The sequence below is a fragment of the Pimephales promelas genome, chromosome 17, assembly GCF_988280905.1.
Source record: "Pimephales promelas chromosome 17, fPimPro1.hap1.1, whole genome shotgun sequence".
NCBI lineage: Eukaryota > Metazoa > Chordata > Actinopteri > Cypriniformes > Leuciscidae > Pimephales > Pimephales promelas.
This window is the reverse complement of record NC_142785.1, coordinates 25,194,365-25,221,072: the sequence shown is the minus strand read 5'-3', so window position 1 is coordinate 25,221,072 and position 26,708 is coordinate 25,194,365. Positions and strand designations below refer to the sequence as shown.

Below are 26,708 nucleotides of genomic sequence, written 5' to 3'. Positions count from 1 at the left end.
AGCAGACCATATAAGTGAAATAAGCAACAACAAAAAAAACAGTTCATGGACATTTTTAGTGGTTTTATTTTAAATGCATTTTGACTACATGGACATAAAGAATAAATAGTTTCTTTTATTTACACGAGCAGTTATTTTCCATCCCCCTTATATTTACAGCACACCGAGACTGTAATCTATATTCTCCTGTTTGAGGTGTATAAAGAATTTTTTTCGTTTCTTTTTTTTTTTTCCGAATAATGGAAAAAGCTTGGAATTCCTTCAATAAACGCACTTTGAATGCGAAATGTTCTGACATAAATATGTATAAAGTTACATTACAACCAAAGTTACAGTAGACACTGGTTATTATAGGCAAATACTGACCCTTTTTTTTGTTTTTACAAATGAATCAGGCACCACTTTACATTACAGTGTCCATGTTAGACATATTACTATAATTATTAACTATAATGACTATAATACGAAGCAGCTCCACAAATGAATCACATGTTAAAGTTTCATCAGCATCACTCAGTACTTCTGTATGAAATTACACAGTAACATGAACACCAATGTAAAGTGTAACCTAAAATGGCACCACATATACATCAAATATACATTCCTACACTGGACAGTGCATGTGAGAAGGAGCACGGAGCGTATTTCAGTTCGGGCAGGAGCATTTGCACTCTGATATAATGGGGTACTGAACTGGTATCCAGGCGCATTTGAGCCCACCCTTCCTCTGAAGGCACCTCCATCGCAAAACCGTAAAATGGCTGGATTTGGCAGGCTTGCAAACCATCCCTTCTGGAACCGAACAAGACCTTTTATTGTAGCAGCTGCCCACCTTCACATAGCGGGGCCAGAATCGGTTCCCCAGGTCCTGCCATGTGTGCACAACCGGACAGAAGGCATAAGTCCACAGCCACAGCTGAAGCCTTCTTCTGAGTTTCTTACTGGGCTTGTGTTTTTTCCCATGCTGGATCTCAAACTCCATGGCTTTGATATCTTTAGGCATGGTGCCGGTGGGACGCTGTTTCATGAGCTCCGACTCGTTCAGGTCGTCCTGTCCTGCGTATTTGTCCTCTGGCTGGCTGACGGACATGAAGTTCTGATCGAATTTACTGCCTAGCAGGGCTTTGAGTTCGGTCTCGTTCAGATCCTGCTCCTTAGGGTCCAGTATGGGATCCGGGTCCTCCTTGAGTTCCACTATAGGTAGACTGTCACTGGGAATGGGACGGAGGAGGTAGTAATGTTGGCACATCCCTTCTTCTATCCTGAATCCGAGGGAGAACATGAGAAAGTATGTAGCCAGAAAATACGACACGTTATCCATTTTCGGCTGCGGGTGTCGGACGCTCGATTAATCCTCGCGTTTGAGTGTTCAATTGAGTTTTTGGCGAGCTGTGAGCGCGCAGTCTCCAGCGCGCGCGGTGGCTATCCACGAGCGATCTCCCTAGAAAGTGTTCGTTCAGTTCAAACGGCACTATCCTCGATGCCACTTCGTGCGTAAATGTGATCGGAGATCCAAGAGCGCTGTGTCAGTATCTACTTTGAGGTCGTGCCGCGCGTCTCGTTTGGCTTTTACGCACAGGTTCACATCAGCAGAAGGGCTCATGACAGCATCAGGCGTTTTCACCCGGAGCCGGTCTCCTCTTTGAGCTCGCGGGCTCCTTGCGTCTGAATCCGGAGTCCTGGTGTCTGAGGAGGATCCGCATGGTTTCTGGTGATGTGCGCAGAACTGAGAATCACCTGGCTCGTCTGATTTATTCTCGCGGGTCGCGACAGAACCCAAAGACCCATTCTCAATTGTGGGTCTGTTGCCAGAGCTCCACGACACCTCCTTCTATTTCGGGAGGGGAGGGGGTGGGATGGATCGGTAGTGGGGTGTGGGGGTGGGTGGGGTATAAGGGGGTCCGGAGGGCTGTCTATCGTTGGACGCCCTCTGCCGGTCCGCGCGCACATGCGTGCGTGACATGTCAAACGATGAATGACAGCGGTGAGGACTTGGGAACGAGTCTCTATGTGAAATTCATTAATCATACTATCGCCTACTAATAAACTATATAAAATTACATCTTACATAAACATTTTTTCAATTTGTATTAGTCAATAACAAAGTAAAAAGGGGAGATCTTTTCACTTTTAATCTACTTTAAAACACAAGCTCTTACTGTTTCATTGTATACATGTTGGCAGTGTTGGGAAAGTTCACTTTCTACATGAACTAGTCAACGCATTCTCATCCTTTAGCGTCATATAGAACGCTATGTGACAACGGTTAGGTTTAGGTGTGGGGTAGGGTAGGGTAGTCTGATATTACGCTAAAGGATTTATGACGCCTTGGGTTCGCGTGAATATTAACGATAAAGGGTGCCATGTGCGTAGTATAGCGCCGTTTCTTCATAGCGTTCTATGTGACGCCCAAAATATGAACATGTTCACGTGCATTGAACGCGTTCAGACACAACACTGCATTTTGGTAAAACTTTCTTTCAACTTTTTACAAATATTTCAATTTATTTTCGAGTCACGAAGACTATTGAAATGCAAGTATTATTTGTGTATCATTTAAAACAAACTGCTTCAGTGCTGTATCAAAGATATTTCTGTCATGACGACTCTCTAATGGATATGGCGATGTTGATGTGTTTGGTCTTGACAGAATCTGCAACGATGCTGCTGCTGCAAAGTGAGTAGGGATTTGCTACTTCTAATACACACAGGACATGCTGCTGTGAGCAAGATATGCAGATGCTGTTAGGTGGAGCTGGGGAAGGTGGAGGGTTTCTATAGGTTACACTGACCAGGATGAGCAGCGAGCTCATTGGCTACTGATACAGAAGGAACCAATCGGCTGTGCAATTTAGAGATGATGTGATTGCAAGCAGATTGAGTCAAGGATCAGCTTTCGCCATTTATAGTTTCATATAACTTAGTATTTCTCTTGGGTGGAAGAATTTCACCTTTCAGCCTTTTCAACTCAGACTTTTTTTTTTTGGACAAATTCCACCTTGACATTTTTTTACTTTAAGGCCCACCACTTCCCTTTTAATTGAAGAATGAAAAATGGCACGACACATGCATTCAAGTAATTTCTGTAACTGATGCAGACTAAAATTTATTTTAAGAAGATTTATTGAATTGTTCATCGTGCGTTTTATATAAAGCGAATGCATATGAATTCCTTGTCAGTTCTGTCAGCTACTCTGAAATGCTTTCTAAAATCAAGTCAATGGGTGCCACTGTCCGCTGGCTCTTTTGGGTTCTCTTCGAATGACAAGGTTGCATCAGATATCCCAGAAGAGTTCCCCATCTCCTATGATATTCCTGTGCTACTCTTTAACGTTTAAATTGACCTTAGAGCAATTTTCTGGATTGCTCCTGTGTCAGCGAGTGTCCGGCGCCAGTAGAATGCGAGTTCTTATTTGAAAGAAAGGAAGTAGGCTGAAATTATGTTTTTGAGATAAGCTTGCCAACCAACTAGTGACGAAGGAATCCGTGGCCCTTGAAAATGGCCTATCCTCTGGCTAGAGTTACAGAACGCAGGACCATGCGCAGTCTCTCGCTGAACAAAGACATTTCTCAGAGCCAAAAATAAAGAGCTATGCTGTTTTCCAGAGTCCTATATGAACATAAAACTGACGAATGCATTTGTGACAAACAGACACCATACTGTTTAGTATTAAATGTCACTCATAATAAGTGTCTTAACCTGTGAACTGCAGCTCAGTTGATGTATGCTGTTATACTTTCGTGGATTCCTTCATTTTATCCTGTAATTTGTCCCAATGACTGTTTAACTGTGTTCCAGCGGTTACCATGGAAGTGTGTGTTGGGACAAATAGAAGAGTGGATTAGAGGCCATATTCAAACAGGCTGTCAATTTTAGCTGTGAATTGAGAACATTGCGTCATTCTGGACTTAATCATCAGATCATCTCCTTGATAGCGCTATTCGCACCGATTCAAGCTCGTTTCCAACATACACACATTCTTCTTTCTTTCCGTTAACTGACTGCGAGATCCACGTGTTTCGAATCATCTGGAGGCATATTTGTCCTTTGATTTTCCTGAAATATCTAGTCGCGCCTCCATGACCATCAATGTCTGGTCCGACTCTGAAGTTCACTTAATCTTAATGATGGATCAGAAGGCCTCCCAGCTCGAGGTCAAAATACTCCTGATTCTTTCATGACCCAGCTAGATAAAAATGTCATTTGTTTTTTGTTTAGTTCCCTGTGAAGACCTTTGATGATCTAACAAGAGAGCAATTTGAACGGTCGATTTGAAAGTTACGGTTTCACTGTAGCTTATGCGGTCAGTTCAGTTTTAAACACAAACACACTCTGTCTGTCTCTGTTGGCCTGGTTGTTGAAATTAACACTGTAAACAAAGCTTTATATCAATTTATAAAACTTTTTTTTAAACATCCATAACAAAAAATAATGAAAATATGAACGTTATAAAATTTTACAAAATAAAAGTTGTAATAAATAATATATATTGTATTTTTTAAATCTGTATTCAACCTCTCTAAGATAACATTTCTTAATTACACATTGCCAGTTGGCTTGTTTGTTAAAACTGTTAACATATGAACTTCATCTCAATATATATATATATATATATATATATATATATATATATATATATATATATATATATATATATATATTAAAAACACACAAAAAACAACAAAATCCTGAAAATATGACTGTTATAAAAATAATTAAAAAAATAGATTATATATATAGGCTATCTATCTATCTATTCTATTTTTTTTTTAATTAATTTAAATTTAAAATTAAAATTTTTAAATAACATTTATATTTCAGGATTTTTGTTTTAGGTGCGTTTAATATTTCTTTTTTTATTGTTTGATCCCTCCCCGCCTCCTTACCTGATTAGTGTTTGAGTTCTTCCACCTGTCCCCCTCTTGATTGTTGGACGCCGACCGCTCGGGGCCGCGTTACTAGTCTCGTTCGTTATCGGAATGAACCAGACAAATCGCTCCACTGACTCAGAACATGAAGACCATCACACGGAAACTGGGGCAATACAAGACAACGATCCAACAAAGACTGCAAACAAGAGGAGACTTAAAAAGGGAACAAATCAAGAAGGGACAGGTGGAAGAACTCAAACACTAATCAGGTAACAAGGGGGAGGGATCAAACAATGACGAGAGCACATTGCACAACATAACAAAAGGTGTGTTCGACATCGGCTGCGGCTGGATGCAACCGATCGGCGAGATTAGCCGCGTGCAGGCGGGGAGGAGCTGCAAACGGAGACGTGAAGTCGGACACTTTCTGGTTCCCGTAGTGACCGCTCACGTGGTGTTTGCATGCTTTACAACAGCTTATGTGAAATAAATGCAACATTTGCCAAATAAACAGATATTTCAGACACATTTTCATTCAAAAGGTTACTGCTTCATACAGCATCTGTTTGAACTAGAATAAAGTTCAAAATAAGCCAATTCAATGACGTGGAGTCAACGTTTTTTAATCAGTTTTATTTTCATAATATGATAAGCATGACACAATATAACATCGCGACTACATGAAAAGACTGTTTACTGTTATAAAAAAAAAACTGATTTGTGAGCTTTAGTGGAACTAAATGTATGAGAATAAACACGAAACGCACGTGATCGTTGTCATGCGTTGAATCCGGCGAATCGTGGAACAGCTGTGACATCATCAGAGCTCGTGCAGCCGCTCTTGAGAAGCTGCGCTGGCTGAGTCCTCCGGCTACTCTCGTACCGCTCTCGCGGTACTTTGATGGCATATGTCACAGTCACGTGGAGTCAGCGCTGCGTCAAGTCGGACAAAATTTCTAACCGGCGTGCACTGCTTCAAGTCAGCTACCGATCGGTCTGCGCAGAGCTGCATGAAGTCGAACAAGCCTAAAGACACCCATGCGCAATACAAGACCGGACAGACACGTGACAAACTGACGTCATTCAAAAATGTATTAAAAATAATAATAATACAGTTTTATTAATTTAATTTTATGTTGGTTAACACAATAACTAAAGTTACATAAGGGACCTTATTAAAGAGTGTTACCAATTAAAGAAACAGCTTTAAAAAATAAAAATAAAAACATCATAAAATATTTACACGGGAATGTTTATTTTTTATGACTTAAATACATCTGTCACAGCGTCATATTCAAGATGCATCACAAAAAGCAAACAAGTTACAACAGAAACTTCTGTCATGGGACCAACCATCAAAAATACAATACTGAAATATATTATTTGGATCAATAAATGCATAATGCAAAAATATACAGATATGATGCTTCTTAATTGTTTTGGCTTGCAATGTGCACAGTATAAAGGTATCAAGACAAATATACTATATAATTTAACAATAATACCCCAACTGGAATGCTAATTGCAAACAGTTTCAATGAATAACTGGAACACGTATATAATGCCTCGACGCTGCAGCCAGGGTTGTGCTGAATGCATACTGAAAGAGCACGGCCCGAAACACACCGGGGTGTCAGAGCAGTGCATTTACCCACAGGATCTTGAGCACCAGCTGTACATTAACCAGGAAGATAAAACATTTTTACAAATCTTCAGGAGAAAGTTTTGTGCAAATACTATTTTTTCTTTCTTTTAGTTTTGTTGAAGAAAAATAAAACACTCCAAACATTAACACGTTTTTTTTTTTTTTTGGTTTTGTTTTTTTTGAAACATTGCAACAGACACATTCACGATGTTGCTTGCAAAAAGCTGCCATTTTCATCTGGGAAATTGCTTCACTTCATTTTTAGGGCGTACATATGAATATAGTATATTCACAATGGTAAAGTATGCGTTACTAAACAAACTACCTTTTCGGTTATGTCCTTGGACAGTAACTTGCATTTCAAATACCTATGGCTTAATTGACAAAATGAATGCAGTGATATTAGTAATTAAGCACTTACAAATCATCCAAATATTCATGAATGTGTGTTTATATAAAGTGGCACAAATCTGCAGTACAAGCAAACTAGGTCAAAAGTGGCCCGATTCAAAACAGTCCAGTTTGAATATACTCTATATATTAAAAGTGCAGTTTTTCTCATTCCTTCAACTTGTAAAACATAAGTGGTTTTCATTTCCTTTCATGAGTGGGTTACGGAGCATAAATAGGAACAGAAACGAAACAAATTACAATGAATCTTCAAATGTGAACAATCACACGCCACAAACCAGCATTGTATGGTAAACATCGCACAACTCAAGGTATTTTTCAATGAAACACATTCTGTGGAACAAATGTCACGCACGCTTTCCCTGGAACTACATAATAGCTTTTTAATTAGAAAAGGGCTCTCATGTTTAGTAACAGAGTCTGTAGTGACGGGGTCATTTTTCATTCATCCAGTGTTTCTCAACAGCGAAACACAATCGATTTGAAACAGATGTATAGTGAAGGGGATTATGCCACTTCATACATCAATAGTAGGAGCAAACAATTCTAAATGGGCAGTGAAACTAGCGGATACATCGATCTTTCGTTGTAAGTAAACACATAAACGTAATTTTAACTGACCGTCAAATCACCTAACTCCACTCTTCTCCGAAAAACACCACAATAGAGCAAAACAGCATGTTTTCAGAAGTAAAAATCCCATTCATTTTCTCCACGGAGAGTTTGATTTATATAATATGTAAACCTTTCAAGACAATAACAATAATAATCTAGTGGGGTTGGTGAGATTTTTAAATGTTTTTAAGATTTGAATCATGTTTTTACAAAATACAGTAAAATATGAATCATGTAAACTATTATTTTAATTTAAAAGAATCTTTCATTTTTAATACAAAATTTTCTGCATCATTACTCCAGTTTTCAGTGTCACATGATCCATAAGAAATAATTCTAATAAGCGGATTTGGAGTTCAAGAAACATTTGTTATTACTGTATCTGTTGAAAATATTTTTGTGGGAACTGTGATACTTTTTTCAGGATTCTTTAATGAATACGCATTTAAAGATCAGCATTTATTTGGAATAAAACATATTATGTAAAATTAAAAACATTTACTGTCACTTTTGATCAATTTAATGCATCCTTACGGAAGCCCTGAACCGCAACGTAAAAAAAAAAGAGAAGAAAATTACAAAAAAAAAAAAAAAACATTAACATTTCGAGATTAAAATCGAAACGTTTCGAATTTAATCTCGAATTTTTAATCTCGACCAAAATTTGTCGAATTTGTACAATTTTTATTTATTAAAGTCGAAACGTTTCGAGGTTAAAGTCAAAACATTACGATAATACAGTCTTCCATAGAAGTGTGTGTATTCATAACAGTGCGTGTACAATGGCGTGTGTGTAAAGAAATGCACTTGTGAAGTCGAATTGCCATGGATCAACACAAAATAGTAGCTTTTTACTTTTATCCCGTGATTTTCCTCGGATTTAATAACCACTAATGGTAGTTGAGGAGATGATTGTAGTAAAGCGCTTTGTGTAGGCCTAGTAGACATATGAAAGCGCTATATAAATACCTCATTCATTCATTCATTCATTCATTCATTCATTCATTCATTCATTCACAAAGCTAGATATCTCCATCCAGTCTGAAAAGTGTTTTCTGGGTTGGTTTTCTTTTAAGCTAAAGTGTATTCCGGCGCAGTATATTTTATAATGTCTTTTGAAACCTTTCGACTTTAATCTCGAAATGCTAGAATTTTTTTTTTTTTTTTTTACGTTGCGGTTCAGAGCATTCTTGCTGAAAAAAAGTACCTTTTTTGCGTTTGGAAAGTTAATAAATCAGAATAATAATAATTATATTTAAAATATCCTATATATTTTGTACTTCATAAGTTCTAAAATACGTACACACTTTTTGTAGCTTCTAATAAAAAAAGCTGTAATATAAAAAAATTGTTTGGTTTTGTTCATAATTTCCAAGTGTTTCAGTCTGAAGAGGTTTTTGAAACCCCTGTGGAGAAAATGAATGGGAAAAATACTCTCAGAACAAAGGCTGCTGAAAAAGTGGCCGCTAACTGTTGCACTCTATTGGCGGAAACAATTTCAAGTTCTGAGAAAAAAGCAGTGCTTTGTTTCACGTTGCATTGATAATCAACATTGTAACAGTCAGAGCCATGATTTATGAGTCCCGCAGAGTTGACCAGCAACTTCATCCTCTACAGAGAAGAATTGATTAGGCTAAGTGTTCACTCATTACAACTGAGAGCTGTTGTAAAGTGTGCGGTTGGAGAGGAAAGGGGGACTTTTGGAGCTTTTTGAGGCGATTGAATTGAAGTCGAGAGGACCATACGTACTGTACATATTGTCCTAAAGAGTGCTGCTGAGGACCTCCGACACTTGTTCATTCGTTAGCTCATCTGAATCCATGTCCTGAGCTTCTGCTGTAGTGCGGTATCCCGATCCGGTCTCTCCGGTGGTCGCTCCTCTCTCCTCCTCCTCCTCCTCCCAATGTGGGGCATCTCTGCAGGGTGACGTCTTGCTGCAAGACTCCACAAAGATCCTGTGAACGTTGGGCTTAGACTCCCTGTAGGTCGCCCTGTACTCATCCAAACTGTAGGAGGTAGTGGGAGAGTGCGGTAGAGAGAACGGCGTCTCCAGCGGCAGGTCAGTTTCGCTCTGTTTGGTGTAGATCCCTTCGGATAGCGAGGGAGTGTGACTCTCGCTCTGTACTCGCAGCCAACGGTGCGGCCCGCCAAAATAACTCCTCTGAGGATGGCTTTTGGACAGCACCTTACGTTTCGTCGGTGGATCGGCCAGGAACTTGCAGCGGGGCGGCTTGTCTGTGTCTTTCACCGAATATGAGGAAAGCGACAGGTCCTCCATATCCTTGGTGCAGGATTCGGTCTCCAGGATGGACTTGGAGCAAGCGCTGTACTTGAGATCGTGCATCTGAAGCACATCGGGTGCGCTCCCGCTGAGGATGTGCACGGCCTGATGGGAGAGATCTTGGGCTGAGGAGTAAACTAAGTCCAGGTCACGAGGGCTCAGAGCGTCACTGGAGTCATAGTCACTGTCTGTGGGGAGAAAGACCTCCGAGCAGCCCTCTTCATCTGAACCTGGTTGGGACTCTGCAACAAATGTGGGTTGATAATAATTATGGAAAGTGTTATGGGGAATCGGACAAGCAAAAATACATTAAAATAAACATTTAAAAAGGATGCTTCTAGGATGAACCACTTTCAAAGCTTTTTGAAATAGTCGATGTAGACTACCATTCAAAATTTGGGGGTTGTGAGATTTTTTTTATGTTTTTGAAAGAAGTCTCTTGTGCTACCAAGCAAGGCAAATACAGTAAAACTACACTGTAAAAAAAAAATGTTCATGATTTGTCATCACAACATAGTTTCTTTTGTCAAATTAACTTTTAATATAATTTATATAGTTCAGATAACATAATATTTTAAGTTTCTGGTGATTAAATCAATCTCCTTCATTGTATTAACTCAATTTTTCCATTTTAATGAACTTAAAATTTTAAGGCAGACAGGTTACTTCATTTTTTTAAGTTAAACCAACTATATTTCTTACAGTGTAGTAATATTGTAAAACGGAAGACGTTTTGTGGCCAGTATGATCCCTCAGAAATTATTATTCTAATATGCATATTTCATGCTCAAGAAACTTTTATTATTATCAGACCTAAAAATAGTTTTTATTTAAAAAAATTTTCCTGGATTTTTCAAAAGAACAGAGCCTTTACTGCCACATTTGATCAATTTAATGCATACTTCCTGAAAACAAGTCATTTCTTTCAAAAAACAACAAAAAAATCTTACTGAACCCAAAAGTTTGAAAGGTATATATTAAGTAAATAAGTAAATATACTAAGCTGTATATAAATAAAAATTAATGTGACATCACATATACTGTTAAACTATACAATGTAATAATATTTGTTAAATAAAGTGATATCTATGGTTTAAAGTAACGAAATATACATAGGTTCTTTCTGAAAAATCAACAAAAAGAGTTTTAATTTTATGTAGCAGGTTGTTGAGTTCACATCCCATACACATAATGCAATAATTCAAAATCCTGAGAAATGTGGCATATAAAAGTTAGAAAATAAAAGTAAAAACACCCAGCAGACATGCAATGTGCATATTTATTGCACACATTTGACCACACAAGTAATAATATTTGAATTGACTTAATAACATCTGCTTTTAATTGTGCAAGTTTAATTGTAAGGCATATTTTATCAGTATAACATGGTTTCTTTATTCACACGTTGAGACACCGGAAAGATTGAGAAGCATTAAATCATCTATATTTGGCCTTAAATGATCATAATTCGCCAATACTTAGTTTGTTCTTACACAGACTGAAATCTAAAATAACTTAAATGTCCAACAATCACAGGCTGCCAGTCACTCCAATGAGTGCTTGTAAACTGCAATTTCATACATTTCTTGAAAATCTGTCAAAAATGCTTTTATCAAATCTTCCTTTTGTGCCAACCTGTAATGTCTTTCAAACATGGCATCTCAAAGCTTTCAATATTGACAGGTTGCATTAGATTCACTGATTTTCTTTTGTGTTCAAATGCCACAATCTCACTACTTACATGTGCAAAATCATTGCAAGTACAATACATATTTGAATGCGACACAAACACGCAGTCAAGCACGACATGTTTTTTTTTTTATACCTGGATGAATGGCAGCTATTGAAAAACAGCATTTACCAATAGTGGGCTTTCGTCTCCTCATTTCTGGAGAGGGCGAGGGAGTGGGCACGAATTCTGTGTTCGAGGACGTGGAGTCATTCTTCTGGACAGGAGGCTCCACGCTGACATCTACAAGCCAGGTGATAGGCACCCAACCGAGAGGCTGTTTATAGCGGGCGTACTGCAGGGCATTGGTTATCCAGCGAACGTCTCGCCACATCTCATCCAATTGCTTCAAACACACAAAGAAAAAAACAAAGAGAGGTTGAGTGCGCTCTCATTTCATTGGCAATGCTGCCTGCAAACAAGGTTAGCTTGAAAACTAAAGGGTGCTTTTTTTAAAGTTGATTCGATAAAAATGCAAATCACAGCTTTCAGTGTGAGAAACGCGTTTTTTCCCCCCACACAAACGTCGCAAGAACTTTCCCCACAAACATCACAAAGCTTTTCAAAGCATTAAAGCGCATCACACAAAAGCTTCAAAAGGGGGCCACCGAAAACTCGCTTGAAGGGTCTTGAAGGGGCATGACCGTGACTAATGTCATAATTTATTTTGTGTCATCTTCCTCTGTTCACCAATCACAGCACGTCAGAGGCGAATTGTACATATTGCTCCTATTTAGTGTGCAGAAGCGAAATGAGGTAAAATGTGTTTTCAATCAGAGCTGTTAACCTCCATGCAGTGAATCTTCACAACTACCACTTTCATATTTTCCATCCTTGAGACGTACTATAGCGATTGTATTTACAAGGAGCTTATTTCAAATTGGAAGGAAAAAGGCTGAGCAAAAATGCAGCAGAGTAGACGAAAAAAAAAAAAAATTGCAATCTGAGCTCTTTCTAGCAAATGCCATGAGAGATCCAGCTTATGGGAATGAGCCTTGACACCACAGGATGACTCCTTTGGAAAATATGCCGGGCTTCAAACGACAAAGAGGGGACTCCAGTATGACAAGGGCAATAGTATGAGTTTATTTAGGTTTCGAAATAGACTACTTCAACTAATAAATGATACTGCTGGCTGGGAAATATTCAAACAAATTAGGGGAAAATAAGAATAAATAAGTAGTATGGCTTATATCACACCCACTGCTCTATTATACCTACCCTATCTCACGACCAATTCGTACGAATTCGTACGAATGATTCAAAAGTGGCTAATTCGTACTAATTCATACGACCTCACTCGTACAAATTTGTACGATTTGTCTAAACCCACAAGACGGTTATGTTTAGGGGCGGGGTCAGGGGTAGGTCATTCGTACGAATTCATACGAATTGGCTAATTCGTAAAATATGTACGAATTAGCTAAATCGTACTAATTCGTACGAGTGAGGTCGTACAAATTGTTACGAATTAGCCACCTCGTAAAATTCGTACGAATTCCCGTGAGATCGGGTTGATTATACCGACTCTCAATACAAAAATGAATGGTCTGTTCTGATAGGGTCATCGGCTGCAAGGGAAAAATGATGTTAAACTGACCATAATCACACATATTTAGGGTAGCAAAATTAATAGGCCTGGCCATTAAAATGGATGAGAAACCGATTCTCGTTTTTATGAGTCAAAGGCTGTGCAATCAAACTCAGCAGTATTTTGATGCAAAATATTTGGCGAAAAGTATTACAATATTAGATAGATCCAACACAAACGGGATGCTTGAAAGCCCTTCACCCTGGTAAAGTTTAAACAAAAAAACACAAAGTAGAAGAACACACAACTCAAAACACATTAAATACAGATTCAGAAGGGCATTTTTTGTCCCTTGATAGTATACACAACTTTGGTATCCTTTTGGTTTAACACTTAGGCCTGGTTTCATAGACAGGGCTTAAATTAAGCCAGGATTAGACCTTAGTTTAACTGGGACATGTATGTTGTTTTTTATAAATGTGCTATAAAAAACAATACCGGTGTGCATCTCAAGACAAAACAATGGCACTGACACGTGCATTTTAATCTGGGACAAGGGGTTACCGCCCACTGCAAAACTAAAACCGCTTGAGAACTTCAACAGCCAAAAGGTTGCATCGCACAAAAATTCTCTGAGTATTATCAGATGAACTAGGGCTTATTTACTTGCATCAAAGCAGGAAATTTATAAATCTGCCGAGTTAAAGCTAAACACTTGAGCCTACCAAGTAAATCTGAGCGTCATGCAAGCTCCATCTCAATGCCACATCTCGCCGCACGCATCTGAAACGCGTGTTTCGCACTCTTTGACGGGACCTCACAGCGATATAAACCTGCTCTCTCACACGAAAGCACTTTCCAGAGCCGTGTCACTTTGACAGACGTGGCCCTTTCTCGTTTGCCGCCTTCTGGAACATTAAGGTTTTCACGCTAATTGATGCCACATTGCTCAGCCCCACACACAGTCATGCAGTCACACTCATTGATCGGTATTATTTTTTCCCCTCGTCGCTCTTAGGCCCTGTGTAATCTGTGGTCAGTGTGCCGTTTTTTCCAGTGCCTCTTGGACCTGACATCACACAAACACTTGTGGTTTTGTGGTCACTATCAATTAATAGTCCAGACCGGGGTGGCGGAGAGGGATTATTTCAGACCGGCACACTTAACACACGCCTCCCTTTCAAGTCGGATTGTGAGAGAGTCTGCTGAACTGTTATTGAAATTTCGACACAAGAAAAACAACTTGTTTTACAGTTTATACGTCTAGTAGTTATGCTTTATGACATCAATAAACTATCCTAATTGGATTATTAGTTTAAATTGTTTTTGTAGTTTGATGTTTCCAACACTCCCAAGCGGCTGGGAATAAACATGATTCTCAGGACTGAAACACGCATGACGTATTGCTAAAAGTTGTAATTGTACAACACAAATGTGGCTAATAAAAAGGAATGAAGCAGTAAAGAATGATTTCAGGTGGCGTACAAACACTAAATAGCAACAAAAAAAATCTTAAACACCTGTTTATATGCTGCAAAATTGTTCTGGACTGACAAAAGGCGGAATCTGAATCATACAACACCATTCAAAAGTTTGTGTTCAGTAAAATCCTGTTTTTAACATTGATAATAATAAGAAATGTTACTTGTGCACCAAATCATCATATCAGAATGATTTCTGAAGGATCGTGAGACACTAAAGATTGGAGTAACAATGCTGAAAAATTTGCTTTGATGCACAAGTAAATTACATGTTAATATATATTAAAACAGAACAGAGTTAAGTTTAAATTTGACTGTTTTACTGCATTTTCACAATTACAGTTTTTACTGTAGTGTATTTCATGTTTTTTTTTTTTTTTTTTCAGTGACTGGCGAATAAGTGAAAGAATAGTATTTTTGGAAAAGGCCCAATGTTCTCAAAGACCAAAAACACTGTTGGCTTTTGGCAATGGATGAAGATGCAAAATGCTTGCAGAGCAAATGGATTTGTTGTAATGGATGCGCTAATGGAGATTCACTTGCAAATAATTCCTGTACTAACATTATCTAGCACCAATATGTACATCAAACTGTACGAAACACAAAATAATACAGATAATATAAAAAAGCTACTTGAGATCCAGCTTATAAAAATCTTAAAGTGAAAAAATAAGCAGAAAATGCATGCATAAGTATATACTTATATAAAGATTGCTATATCAAAAGAATTTGCATATGGTGAATTTTTTTTTAGCCCATGCCTTAATACACTACTACTACAACAAAAAATAACAACTATATTTTTTGTAATAATAATAATTAAAAAAAAACAATACAAGAAGTTTGTTTGAAAATTGTGTTGCTCATCAATATTTAATATAACACTGAATAATATAAAAATATAATATCGTTTATAAAGATGACTCTTTTTTCATATACCTTTTGGGACAAGCAAGAAAAAACTAAAAGAGAAAGTATATTCTTCAATGTCATCCAAAAAGATACTGCAATATCAAAATAATTTACAGATGGTGACAAACTATTATAATTTTTTTAATATTATATTTTTATTCATCATTATATATTGTATTATTATATTACATTATTTTATTGTATTATTATATCATATTACTTTATAATTTATAATTTCTGTAAAAATAAACGGTAAAAAAACCTGTTTCAAAACTGCTGTTCCATCAATATTAAATTCAATGCTGTTTAAAAATATATTTTATAAAACAAAAAGTATCAGAACAAGTATTTACTTAAACGTAACTCAATTTCTTGACGTAATTACTTTATTGTTTAAATTATATTTATGTGTCCAGGCCTTTAAAATGGACTTTATAATTGTTGTAAAAAACGAAATAAATAAAAGGAATCTTGTATAAAATTCAATATAATACTAAATTAAGTAAAAATATATTTATTTCTTTTTTTAACAAAATCACAGAGGGGCACCCTTTGCCCCATACCTGAATGTAGTCCAATATGTGCTGTTGTCTATGTTTGGCTGTGGACACCTCTGAGTCAGTGATGGCCTCTCTAAAAGCCTGCTGGGTAATTAGAGCATCCAGGTCCAGCACAGAGGACAGTCGGCAATAAAGACTGATAAATTTCTCCTTATATGAGTAGAAGTGAACTGCACAGGGAGACAATAAAAACAAGAATACTGTAGTTAGTAATTGACACTGTCTTATAAGGGAAACAGTAGTGAGATGTTATTGCATTTCTGAAATTGACTTCCCAGGGTGGTGTGTGTGCTGTATGAAATTGAGACCCTAGCAAGGTTATCATTAATGTCCCAAAAACACTGACGAATCTTTTTAAAGAGGCTTTTGTAATGGAAATCTGTGGGAGGTTTACAAGTCTATGGTGTTTGGGCTGAAACTACCTCACAGTATAACGTTTAAAAAGTTGTTTGAAACTCTCCCCACAACAGCAGCTGAATAAGCTACTAAGTGTTCTAACTGGCACCGCTGCTAAGAATACAAGCACACGATTTGCCTTCTCGACTGAAAACAAACCCTGCTATTTAAATGAAAATGATCTGCCATTCTTTAAAACACATTTTATTGGATTATAATATTGATTACTTGTTTAACCTTTCCTTATTTTACACAGTCTGGGCTCAGCGAGGGGGGTGGGTGGCTGTTTGGCTAGCCGTGGTGCGCACCGCCACCCCGCTGGTGTCTGCATGTGTGTGTGTGTGTCTGCTTGATTTACTAGAGGTCCTGAGGGAGTGTGACTGGGGGCAGAGGGGGGAGGAATCTGTGGATTTTTATAAGGCCAACTGAGCTAATATTGTAGGGGTTGAAACAGAAGCCAGTGTACCGAGCTCAAACATTTGAAGAGGGAGGTTGAGGAACCCCGAGTGTGGTGTGTAGGGGTTGGTCTGTCCCGGGGCAGAGCAAACGTCGTCTGAGGCGGGCAGCAGCAGAAGAAAGGACACATTGTGACCCAGCTCCAGCACCTCATGTGTGTAGAGACGGAAGTGCTTGGCCTGTGTGGGACACACAGACACACAGACTTTAACCCATGGTAAAGTAACAATGTAACAAAGGGTAACAATGTTGTGCTGCAACTAAGCAGAAAAAATCCCAAAGCTATGAGTATAACTATAAAGTAATACGGACAAAAAATAAAGTTATTCTGATTAATATTGGGAGAGAGTATCTATAGTATGTCTATTAGTCTATCTATCCATCTATCCACACATCCATCCATCTATTTATATTTGGTCTATCTATCTATCTATCTATCTATCTATCTATCTATCTATCTATCTATCTATCTATCTATCTATCTATCTATCTATCTATCTATCTATCTATCTATCTATCTAGATTTTTATTAGGGCTGTCAAATGATTAATCGCGATTAATAACATCCAAAATAAAAGTTTGTATATATACTGTATATATATATATATATATATATATATATATATATATATATATATATATATATATGTGGGTGCACTGTGTATAATTAATTTATATATATATATATATATATACAGTATATATACATACATATGCTTGTATATATTTATGAAATATTTTCATGTATATACTGTATATAGATTTAGTTATAATTTATATTATATATAAATATTTTATACATAAATAATATTTTTTCTTAAATATACATGCATGTGTGTGTATTTATATATAAATATAAAATAATTATAAACAGTGCACCCACATATATTATGTAAACACAAACTTTTATTTTGGATGCGATTAATCGCGATTAGACAGCTCTAATTTTTATCAGTCAAATTAAATACATTTATATATACAATTTTTATAAATCTATATTTGGTCCATCCATCCATTCATTCATCCATCCATCTGTCTGTCATAAATGCTGCTAGAGATCTCAAAGTATTCAAACTACCCAAGGTTTAAATAAGCTTAAAATGTAATCCTCTCCATGTTTTCAAATTAAATGCCCAAAAAACGATTTAAGCTATTTTAATCATTTGAAAATTAAAGTATATTAGCAAACTTTACTTTTTTAATTAGTTCGGAGCTTAAACACCAAGTTACCACAGACTTGTCCTGTAGACTGCAGTACCTGGTGGAGAGGTAGATTGATATGGTGCAGCAGACTCTTAATGGCCGTCTGGAGCTCAGAGAAGAGGAGGCAGTCTGTAGCCTGATCTGCTCTTTCCACCTCCACAGGGCCAGACAGTGACTGCAGCCATTCCCACTCATCCCTGGGTGAGAAGAGACAGCGTTCAGTCAACATACACAGCTCTTTACGGTTTCCAGAAGTGCCATCGACAGAGAGGTTTCCAAAGGCTAGTGGGATGGCATGTTAGGTCTAACAATGAGAACCACTACCACTAAAAAACATTCCTTTTAATCTGAACATTCAACACTAAGAAAAGCTAAGTTGTTTAATGTTAAATAATAAAGGAAAGTGACAACTCTTATGTATTTGAAAATTATTTTAGAGAGCATCAGCTTATGGTACGCGGGTCAGATGACGGGGCAAAATAGAGCATTTTGGTTTTAGTCTCAAGGACACCCTCAAGGCCTAGAGTCTAGGGGGTAGTGGGATAGTGGAAAAAAAGGAGAATTTCTTTGCTCCAGAGGTTTTCCTCGAGCCGTGAGTAGGCATCATCCTGTGTGAACCTCCCACTGACTCGCCCCGTAGTAAATTTAGTTTTACTACCACACAGAGCTGCAGGATAATACTCTCCCTGTCTCTAGCTACCTACCAAGGTCAACACCATGACCCGAGATGAAAATAAATAAATAGCTCCTTTACCGAACAAAAACAAATAGCAGTTTTGTTTTGACTGTAAAAAATGGTGGTGTCAAGAAACTATGTAAGCCTGTGGTGAGGGGGAGCCCGACACGGAGTTCAGGCATATTTCAATCTTCTCAGGTACGCTCACTCTGGAGAGCTTGTATTTGCTTCACCACCAGTGCGAAATCCTAAGGCATGTCTATATTAATGACATTCATTAGATGCATGAGAGGTATTCATAATGAGTCCAAAAAAAAATCGATATATTAATAAAAAAATAAGAAAATCATTATACGCTTTTATTACAGGCTTTGAATACATGTTTAATAATACCGTCTCTGCTTAATGCTTTCAAGGCCTAGGGTCTTTTTTCTTCAATATTTTTACATTTTCTTACGATTTTTAAAAAGAAACAAAGGCTCCAGAGACGTGCTGTGTGAACTGCAAAATGCAGTATGATTTTAGGAAAAAATATGCTAAAAATTCACATTCATTCACTATATTAGTATACTATTCAGATTTCTCTAAAGCAGGACCAAACTCTCTCATTTGTGTTGCATATCATGCAGAGTCTTTCTTTTAAATTGCACAAATTTGCATTTTCAAGTAAACAACCCAAATCATTCCCCCAAAACTTTGTGGGAGTAACTCATGACAATAGGCTTTATGTTGAAGGTCACATTAAGAAAAAATGACTTACTACATCAGCTGAATCCGTGCTCCTTGAATTGAAACAGGTAACTGAGGTAACTTTTCCAGGATTATTATGACAGTATTATTATTCCTCACAGCGCAGCAAGACAAAGTAAAGGTTTTGCTTTTTTATATAAATTACTTATAAATTATTTACTGAGTTACAGTTCATTTTTCGGACACGTTTTTGCGGAGACAGATTGAGCTGAAAACGCACCCTGTTTATCTTATTTATTTTACAAAAACACAAAGTTTTGATGTTAATAAGAGTGTACACAAAAAAGAAGACCCTTTAGAGTTTATAATCATGTATTGATTTTATTTATATGACCATTAATGACGGAGTATTTTAAGTCTATGTTGCAGCTATGTGAAAAAAAACAACAGCATAACGCGGTGGCGCGTTACTCGACCTCAGGGGGTTAACAAACAAGAAAACATCTCATCACACCCACTTGTCGGAGAAAGTGTTAACAGCATTGTGAACTGATGTCGACACCTATGGGCTTTTAAGGTAATCAGCTAACCTAGTAAGTTATTTTTATTTTTATATTGTTAGTGGGTTACTCAATTTTAATATCCAAATGTTAGAGTAAACAAAAACATTTAAATAAAAAAAAAACGTTCAGATATCTGAATTTGCGATGGACATCGGTAATGCTCATCTTTGGTAGCTCCATTGAAGACATCTTGAGTAAAACAGCTCTTTATTTAACAAAACATGTACAAAAGACCTGAACCGGAAGTGATTGTTGTGTATAACCTCTATAACAACAACATGAGCAATGTAGATGTACTCTGAATGAGTACACTAAAGTTTAACAAATCAAAAAAAGTGACATTGCATTCCGTTTAATCTGGTCCATGACCAAAAATGAGTTTGAAACCTCTGATTTACAGGGAAAAAAAAGCAAATAATAGGAAATAAGTCAATGACTAACCTTGACACATTCCAGTTGTCTCGTATCTTGGTGTGACAGAGCATGTTGGGCATACGTTGAGGAACCAGAACTTTGATTTGATCCACAGAGCTGCTAAGCTTTAGGTAACCAAGATAAAATCCAGAGGACAGCCGGTGCTGACTCCGTCTCTGATAGGCCAGAATGTCCTATAATCAAATTGACAGTTCAAATGAGATTCTTTTTGTGAAGAAAAAAAAAATGGTGCTTGATTTGAGATAGGCTATCATTAATGTCTGTAGGTGTCTACCTGTATGGTTATGAGTAGGATGTCCAGGGCATATGGTTCCTCAGGAGTAGACAGAGACTTCCTCTGACTCTGAAGTTTGGATACCTGCATCCATTTCCCATTGAAAAATGAATAGAAGCTGTCCATCTCTCTTACTGTCACAAGCAGCACATTCCCATGACGATCTTTAATGGGCTCATAGTGGACTCGGCCCAAGTTGTGAGTGCCCAGAAGATTCTGTTTGGAGAAGAATAGAGGAATAGACATGATGTGAAAAAGGCGTTTGTTCTCCAGAATTCTTATTTAGACAGTACATGGTGTCCACTACAAAATATTTGTAATAATTTAGGGTGTGATGTTACATCGAAACCACCATGGAGAGTATACTCATGATATATGTCTGCCCTCTTCATATGCCATTATGCTTTTGATTTATGTCAATAGAAATTTTAAATGCCTGAAAAAAAGGACAAATCACCTTACACTTATGAATGTATCACTATATGGTTATGCAATATAAAAAATATGCTCTAACAGACACATACTCTGCTCAGAATCCTTCATAAGGGATTATCCTGCTCAATTTCAATTTCAATCCCATTATACTAATAAATTATTAGCAAGGCTCATCACGAGCTGGCAAACCTGCAGTTGGCCCGCGGCCGTCAGCATCTTCTGTCTGGACTGCAGAGTGGAAGAGGAAGAGGTGGAGACTGCCAGGCTCTGTCTCAGCCACCGGACGTCCTCCCACATACAGGACAGCTGCAAAATAAACACACGCACACTTGTGAAGTTGGAGGAAGCAATTTACTTAATTCCTCGACATCATTCAAAGTCTGTGCATCAATGCCAGAGTGCTTTGTTTTCGGTGATGAAACAATCCCTCCTGGGCCAGTAATAGGCGTCTCGGTTGACTACTTATTTGACCATTTGCAAATAAACACCTTATTACGGAGTGCATATTGTCTAAACAGAAAAGTCTAGAAGGGACCATGAGAGTCCATCTATGTGTGCCTGCCTGTTTATGTGTGACTGTTTAACCTTCAAACTATTTTAAACTTTGAGACAAGGTTTATCAAGCCAACATCAAAATTTTCCTTGACAAACCTTCATTTTCTACTTGCATATTAGGAGACAAGTTGTAAAATAAACATTTGGATGTGGACATGAGCGCTTAAAAAGCTGCGAGGCTCGTTTCATGAGTATAACTTTACCTCCAATCTTACCATAAAATCTCGAAGTATTTGGCCATCAAACAAAGAGCTATATTCTGCTAAGACTGTCTCTGCTTCTTGCATCACACCACTTTAGCCTTGTAATGATGGGCTAATTACAAACGCGCGGTCTAACGTCAAAAGTGTGGTGACTGTTCACTTTGACAGAATATATTTAGGACGCTAAGCTGACCGCAGGCTGCATTTGGAAGAAACCAACAAAAATATTGGCGCTTGTCAAAGAGATGTGTTACGAAAACAGAGAAAATGTATGTTTCAGTTCAGGGTTAATAAAACGCACGTTACTTTAGTGCAGTATCTCCGTGCTGACCTCTCCACTGCTTAATGTCGCGGTTGACTGTATGTTTTTGCATACCTTGGTGAACCACAGAAAGTCCTGCATGAGGGAGCTGCTGTATGAGTCGTCCACCTCCACTATGGGGATCTGATCCTCATTAGTCACTAGCAGACTGTCCTTATGGTAAAATACTGATGCTATATAAACTCCCCTGCAAAAGAAAAAAACCTATTCAGAACAAGACCAATTCAGCATATTCAGATATAATGAGAGTTCTATGATGCCTGGCACTTTCCAAGAATAGGGTACAAAAAAACTAAAAGTGAATACTTTTTTGAAAATGTATTTAAGTAAATAGTCAGTTACTCCTAACGTCAGTGAGATCCTTAACGTTTAGATAATATCGATCGTCAAACAAAACATTACGCTCATATTTTACATTTATTAATTTAGCAGACACTTTTATCCAAAGCCACATACAAATGAACAATAAAATAAAGCAATATTATAGTACAATATTATTATATTATACACAGTTAAATATCTCTTTATAATTATAAATGCATTATAAACAGTTAATTAAACATTGAAAATATTATTAAAAAAATTATTCAGTTGAGATGGTTAAGACCTCTGAGGTGGAACGGACCAAATCACACCATTTTAAGAGCGAGGATACAGACATTTGATATGAACTACTTTCATCTACAGTAACCACACAACGACACAACAGTAACCATTTAAGTCTCTAATGCTGTAATAAAACTAATGAGATACCAACGTGTAACCTATTTGTGGAAAGTGCCGCCTATTTTCTGCAATATGCTCATACCACCTTTTGAGAGTCTTGACAAATTTATTAGAGGAGTGAAAAAGGTGTTTCAGGCTGCGGGAGACTGACTGCTTTCGACTTGGATTCGGCAACTTTGATGTGTCTGGGGGGATAAAAAAAAAAACATACGAGATAAATATCCAGACTTGGTAGATTAACATGGGAGTCTGAAGATGGTTTGAGAGACAAACAATGGAAAAACTGTGAATAATCATCCTGTTTATAGGCCAATTACACATTGAATTAATACCAATTCATGTATTATGTAATCTATTAATCATATAGACTCTTTATTAATTGTTGATGATGCAGTAATCATTAATTAAAGTTACCCTATTGAAAGACTGTGGGTTCTTGGATTCATTCTGGCTTCCTTAAGATCAACTGGTCGTTTAATTGAGTATGAACTATGTAGTTTTGGTCATCCTTTTGGAGATTTACATTTCAGAATTGCTGGAAAACACTTCAACACTGAAAAGAGCAAAATGAAACCCATGATGGAATAAACTTAGGGAACTTCGAAGACAGACAGCGTGAAAGAGCCTCAGGGGTGTGAGATAGGGATTGGGGGAGTCGGGCCACCGACAAACCGGTTATCTGGAACATTTCAGCTGCGTATCTCCCGCTTCAAGAGCAGCCATATCAGCCCACATTTCAGCGATGCCAATCTTCAGACGTCCCTGTTTTCATGAAATTAAGCGTCACGTAATTGGCCCCCGTGTAAACAGCAGGGCAGACGGAACAATCCATTTGGCTGAGAAGCTGTTTACAACGTGAAAGTGGCCGTCAAAGCGAGCGAGTCACCGTGAGAGCAATCACGCCAGCCCTAGTCTCTGTGTCTCCATCGGAGGGTCATGAAAGGGAGGTAGGAAGGCAGATTTTCCATTTGAAAATCACTATCAAACCCCTCAAGGAATAATGTGTCTTACGAGTCCCATAAGGAGATTAACCCTCGGCCCCTTTGACCCTACTGTGGCGACTGTTAACAGTACGTGATTAAATGCGCACACTGATTGTTTCCTGCTTGGCAAGATATCTACATAACGTAACCTCACAACCGCAATGCGTCCAACTGGAATCTCGGGACAATTACCTTCCAACTGAAAAAGAGTCAAATTTGATTACATTCACTGGAATATCTCCACCAGACTCCAAGGTTTGGATGTCAACCACAATTTTTTTGTATCACAACAAGCTGGAGTGAGAACAAAATGATCCACTTTTGGAAACACATTCAATCCGTTTTAACATTTTTTATGTGAAGTTCAGCGGCAGTTTCCAGTCTCCGCAAATAGAGCTGATGTCGCACGTGTTGATAAGTTGAGCGCAGAATTCGTATTTATTTCTCCCTCAGAAGGTTAACTGGCTTTGACAAGCAGATTATAAGACATGAGTGCATTGGCCTCCTGTGCCGCCAAACTGTCACACTAAATAAATAAAGAAATGCCTTTACATTTATGAAAGCAAAAAAAGGATCACCTTTGATTAATGACTTGGCAATAAATCTGACTACCGCACAGTGAGTGCAACCATGAAATGAGGTGAGTGAGTGTTGGAGAGATGGCGAGCACTAGTAGCATTCTTCATTTTCTAACTAATTTAGCGGGGGTCAACAGACCCTTTTCAACATACGAGAGCGAGCGGGATCATCCATAACGTTTGTGGCTAGACTTTCCAGGCCCTCGCTGACAGAAAGCGCTTACATAGCCGCGACGGAGTGCGGAGGTTTGCGTGTGAGCGATCGCGTTGTGCGTGTGGGTGTTGCTGTGTCTCATGCAGGAACACTGGGAGCTGTGTGCACGACACACACACACACACACACACACACACACACCCCTCGGCTTGAGAGCAACCTCTCAGCTCCACATATACACATCATAAATTAAGATAACCTCTGCTTAAACGAGCTGCATTTTTTTTTTCAGAGCGGTTTTTATAGTAGTGTCATTGTACCGGTGCTGATTAATTTCACAGATTTATTTTCGAACACCGTCGCTCCAAAAATAACCTGGGTAAATACGTTGCCCCACCAGCATGTGTGCTTATCGGGACATAATAATGCACACACATAAATAATTATAATCAGTATTTTTGTCTTGTTTTCCAGTAATTATCTATAAATGTTATTAGAATAATTCTCTTATTTTCTGCCCCAGCTTCAAATATTGTTGGCTCTTAAGATAAATTTTTTAAATTCCTCTTTTAAAGGTAGGGTGTAGGCAATGATTTTCATAAACACTTTTTGTTATACTGGTTGAAACTCTCTTGACATCCTGATAGCAATCAATAATAGAAGTGGTCTAAATATTAAAATATTTATGTGAAAGTCTCAGGACCAAATATTTTTGTCCAATTATTGCATTCGGTCAGGTCATGCCATATTATAATTACCGTCGAGAAGGTGATCTGTGACATTTTACGGAGCTGTTCACATCCTCGGAATTATGCGTTTCTATGTCAACACTATCAATGCTGAAATTAATCTGTAGGCAGAAGTTGTTTACATTCATTATTATTGTAATGGTATGTGCTTTGAGACATGAGGTAATTTGACATAGTCTCATTAAGCTTTGCAGAATCTGTTCTGGTTGTGTGTTTCATGTGTTTTGGAGGGGGCGTGGCTTTAGAGATGCTCTAGAGGAAGGGTGGGGTCTTATGATATCATAGCTAGCTTGCTATTGCTAGCCTCTCCAAAATTGCCTACCCTACCTTTAAATGCGTGGCTTTAAATAAAAGTGTCTGCCAAAAAAAAAAAAAAAAAAAAAAACAAATGTAGAAGCAATACGGCATAAACTTTAAAGGGATACTCCACTTTTTTTTTTTTTGGAAATAGGCTCATTTTACCACTCCCCCAGAGTTAAACAGTTGGGTTTTACCGTTTCTGAATCCATTCAGCCGATTTTCGGATATTTAGAAGAATATCAGTAACCAGACAGTTTCTGGTTTCATTGACTTCCATAGTAAATTTTTTTTCATACTATGGAAGTCAATGAGACCAGAAACTGTCTGTTTAATGATATTCTTCTAAATATCAAAAAAATCGGCTGAATGGATTTGAAAAACGGTAAAACTCAACTGTTTAACTCTGGGGGAGTGGTAAAATAATCCTATTTTCAAAAAAAGTGGAGTATCCCTTTAAAGACATGTTTTCAGAAATAAGTTATATAAAAAATATAAAGGCATTTATGCTTAAAATAACTTGCCAATTGGAATATTTTAACTAGAGTTTTCAAAATACTCAAATTATCTAATCCCACATAGAAAACTCATAGGATCAAAATCCCACTCTGCAGGCATTTACATATCAAACATGGATTATATTAAAAGGGATTATTTGTGGAATTTGAGAAACGGTGGATATTGGATGATCAATCCCAAAATACAGTAATAAATAAAGATTTAAATTTGCATTTATTTATAAAATTTAGGATTTTTTTAAATATTGTGTAATATTTTTAATGAAATGTTCAACAATCAAGATTTTTTTCCTTATTATCTTACACATTTAAAAAAAGTACATGTATGGGATTTCTAGGATGTTTGGTGATTTCTACAGAAAAACAAACAAACAAGGCAAACATGTTTTTTGGGGGTTTTTTTTGCAATGCACACACCCACATTCTCTCAGAGACCGATTTTTGCACAGTTTGTGTGC

General features: G+C 37.5%; 2 protein-coding genes across 4 annotated transcripts in view; both read right to left on the bottom strand.

The window, feature by feature from the left end:
* Nucleotides 1-48: 48 nt before the first annotated feature.
* Nucleotides 49-1,827, bottom strand: nog3 (noggin 3). Its single transcript, XM_039665114.2, has one exon. It carries the CDS (start codon nucleotides 1,319-1,321, stop codon nucleotides 647-649), a length of 675 nt encoding a protein of 224 aa, XP_039521048.2. The 5' UTR covers nucleotides 1,322-1,827; the 3' UTR covers nucleotides 49-646.
* A 5,117-nt stretch (nucleotides 1,828-6,944) lies between these two features.
* The window catches only part of ankfn1a (ankyrin repeat and fibronectin type III domain containing 1a), an 80,208-nt gene continuing 60,444 nt past the window's right edge, over nucleotides 6,945-26,708 (bottom strand). For all 3 annotated transcript variants that reach the window (XM_039665108.2, XM_039665111.2, XM_039665110.2), the window contains 10 exons: nucleotides 23,057-23,156; nucleotides 22,300-22,432; nucleotides 21,355-21,471; nucleotides 20,731-20,946; nucleotides 20,463-20,629; nucleotides 18,148-18,289; nucleotides 16,900-17,068; nucleotides 16,041-16,207; nucleotides 11,686-11,899; nucleotides 6,945-10,066 (listed from right to left, as the gene is read on the bottom strand). In XM_039665108.2, coding sequence (XP_039521042.2) covers nucleotides 9,306-10,066; nucleotides 11,686-11,899; nucleotides 16,041-16,207; nucleotides 16,900-17,068; nucleotides 18,148-18,289; nucleotides 20,463-20,629; nucleotides 20,731-20,946; nucleotides 21,355-21,471; nucleotides 22,300-22,432; nucleotides 23,057-23,156 — 2,186 coding nt within the window. In that variant the 3' untranslated portion in view covers nucleotides 6,945-9,305. The remainder of the gene's footprint in view (nucleotides 10,067-11,685; nucleotides 11,900-16,040; nucleotides 16,208-16,899; nucleotides 17,069-18,147; nucleotides 18,290-20,462; nucleotides 20,630-20,730; nucleotides 20,947-21,354; nucleotides 21,472-22,299; nucleotides 22,433-23,056; nucleotides 23,157-26,708) is intronic.

Coding starts and splice junctions, on each gene's coding strand:
- nog3 (XM_039665114.2), bottom strand. CDS start 1,321: ATGGATAACGTGTCGTATTTTCTGGCTACATACTTTCTCATGTTCTCC.